The sequence below is a fragment of the Manihot esculenta genome, chromosome 1 (assembly GCF_001659605.2).
Source record: "Manihot esculenta cultivar AM560-2 chromosome 1, M.esculenta_v8, whole genome shotgun sequence".
Classification (NCBI taxonomy): Eukaryota; Viridiplantae; Streptophyta; class Magnoliopsida; order Malpighiales; family Euphorbiaceae; genus Manihot; species Manihot esculenta.
In genome coordinates, this window is record NC_035161.2 from 41,256,573 (window position 1) to 41,259,669 (window position 3,097).

Here is a 3,097-nt window from a genome sequence, read left to right on the forward strand (position 1 = left end):
ATACAATTCACATAGAAATAATTGTCTCATTCTCTTTAAATAATCAAGTTACTCAATTGAGGCCTTTTATTATTATTATTTTTTTAAAAAAAATGCTAAATTAGAAAATTATCCATATAATTAAGTGAATTTAATAATATTATTGGGGAAAATTACTTGAAAAAGGACAATGTCGGTATTATATTAATCTGTCTCTCTCTATTTCTTTCTGCGCCGCCCGTTTTATTACTGCAGTTGCTTCTCTCAGTTGGACAAGCAAACTCCATTTGCTTTCTTTTTCTCTCTCGAAACTCTCTCTCGTCCAAACGGAGAACCTTGGAAGAAGGAAACCATGTCGTCCCCAAGCAAGCGAAGGGAGATGGACTTGATGAAATTGTTAATCCTCTAACTAATTTCTTCCTTTTTCTTGTTTTTTTTCTTCTTCTCTTAACCCTCTTCTTATTATTGTTGTTCTGGGTTTTGAATAGGATGATGAGTGACTACAAAGTTGAGATCATCAATGATGACATGCAAGAGTTCTATGTTCAATTCCATGGACCCAATGACAGTAAATCTTCATTTCTCTTGTCTTTCTTTCCTTTTTTCTTTTCCCTTTTTCAGATTTTAGTTCCTTTTTAAATGGGGAACTCTGAGCTGAGCAAGGTAATTGATTTTTTTTTTTCTTTCTTGATTCTGTCATATTGACAATCTATAGTTATTGGTGAGGAAGGGGATAAATAATCTTAGGTAGTGATTGATAAAATTAATAGCTAGTACTATATCGCTATTTTTATTTTTATTTTTATTTATTTTTTTTTAGAATTTCCCATTCCCCTTCTCTATGCAATTTGTAGATTGAAATAGTTATATGCTTTTTGATCTTAGAAAGCGGCTTGATTTTAGGCAGTTCTTGTTTTTCATAACGCATTTACTGTGAACTGTTTAGCCCAAAGTAGAGCTCCTTTGGCCTCAAACCCTTACTTGTCCGAACTTTATTTTGTTCTGTACTTGCTCTGATGCATGGATAATGGCAGGTCCTTATCATGGAGGTGTGTGGCGGGTAAGAGTTGAGCTGCCTGATGCTTATCCATACAAATCTCCTTCAATAGGCTTTATTAATAAGATCTATCACCCAAATGTTGATGAAATGTGAGTAATTAAATGTAGAAGCAAAAATGGTTTTGTTTTCTGTTGAAGGAATAATGATTTGTGGAGCTGAACATCTTTGGTTGATGCTAATTCCAGGTCTGGCTCAGTTTGTTTAGACGTTATCAATCAAACATGGAGTCCCATGTTCGGTATAGACTTTAAAGTTGCCTCGTTGAGATAAATATAGAAGCTACTTCCAAATTATAATGTTCAAAGATACTAATCTTAATGTTCAATCTAAATGTTCTTCAGATTTGGTAAATATATTTGAGGTATTTCTACCACAGCTTCTTCTGTATCCCAACCCATCAGATCCATTAAATGGAGAGGCTGCAGCTTTGATGATGCGTGACCGATCTGCTTATGAACAAAGAGTTAAAGGTAGCAATTCCTTTTCCTGGGTTCTGGATTTCTGATTACGCATTCCTCCTTAAGGAAATATGTAGGAAAAACTGAACAAATCACCAGGCTAAACTTGCAGCTGCAAGAGATAAAACTTTGGTTAGGTTTCTTGCTGTACCATAAAGAGATATGTAGGGAATGGCTTAATTGTACCCTTAATTATTTCACCATCCAAGTGGAAAGAATAGCCAGCATTACCAAACATGGATCTGTTAACTGAAGGCCCTGCACTCTGCTCATAATTTGTTGATTGCTCGTGATTGCCTGACAGCATAGTTATCATAGTCGTATGCAGTGTTGATTAACTGATTCGTTGCCTTCTTTAAATCAGGTTTCTTTGAAACCTTAATAATACTCTCTTTGCTTGTGCACAAATTTATGCTGTGTAAATGGGGAGAGTGAATGGGGTAAGAACTAAAAGGAACTAAGAGCTAAGGTTATGTACTTCATTCTAATATGCAGAACATGATTCAGAGTCATTAGCAAACTATAGGTGTTACCATGATTTGTTTAGTAAAATAATAATAATAATAATAATAATAATAAACAAGAAGTTTCAAGGAGCTTATTTATTATTACTTCATTTGGAGATGGATTTTGAATATCTGGTATTGCTGTGTCCCTCTCTTTCATTTCAAGATCAATTTATGCCAATATATAATTGACCCTGGTTTTATTGGCTCTCAAAACCAGAATACCGTGAGAAATATGCCAAGCCAGAAGATATAGGGGCTGCCCCAGAAGAAAAATCTAGCGATGAGGAGCCGAGCGAGGACGAGTACGATTCTGAGGATGAGGAAATGGCAGGTCCATCAGATCCATAGCCAATTGGCCACCACCAATGACCAATCCTCTCAATTGCTGTATCTGTATATGATGATTATGCTTTTAGCTTCATTCTATGGACTTGTGTAGTGGGCAGGGAAGAAGAAGAATTTCCTAGCCTTGCTTCTGTAAATAGATGTATCATTTCTTCATGTTCCTCTGTATTTGAAAATTTGTAATTCATCGAGAAATCCCCATTTCTAGTCTAACTGAAAACATATAGACAGATTCTTCCATGAATGAAAACCAAGAAGACGCTCCATTGGCCTTTAGTTTCAAAGTATTTCAGAAATGCAACCGGAGCACGTCGAAAAAACGAATTTAAAAATTTTGCTCAAATGATATATTTACTTGTTCATTTATGTTTTGAAGGGGAATACAATAATTCCAACACGTTTTTTTTTTAAAGCAATTCCGACACGTTTTTAAGTGCGTGTATAATAAATTAATTCAATTAACTCAAATGATGTTTGATTTTGGATAAAAAAATTAAAACGATTATCACTTTTTCATATTTATATTTTAATTTCACATTTAAGGCAATTTTAGCATATGTCTCAATTTTTTTTTTTTTTTGTCATATCAAGTGAAATTATTTTTTAAAATTTTTATTGGATAAAAAATAAACATTTAAATTAATTCATATTTATATTCAAAGTTTTAAATTTTTATAATAAAATTTTTTTTATTTTATTTCAATTATAACTAAAAAAATAAATTAAATATAAAAAATTATTAAAAA

At 32.8% G+C, this 3,097-nt stretch overlaps 1 protein-coding gene across 1 annotated transcript; it reads left to right on the forward strand.

Moving 5' to 3' along the window:
* Positions 1-209: 209 nt before the first annotated feature.
* On the forward strand, positions 210-2,564 carry LOC110615314 (ubiquitin-conjugating enzyme E2 4). The gene is made up of 6 exons (XM_021757137.2): positions 210-375; positions 468-547; positions 1,014-1,128; positions 1,225-1,277; positions 1,381-1,509; positions 2,224-2,564. The coding sequence occupies exons 1-6, from the start codon at positions 332-334 to the stop codon at positions 2,352-2,354; spliced, it is 552 nt and encodes a 183-aa protein (XP_021612829.1). The 5' UTR covers positions 210-331; the 3' UTR covers positions 2,355-2,564.
* Positions 2,565-3,097: the final 533 nt, after the last annotated feature.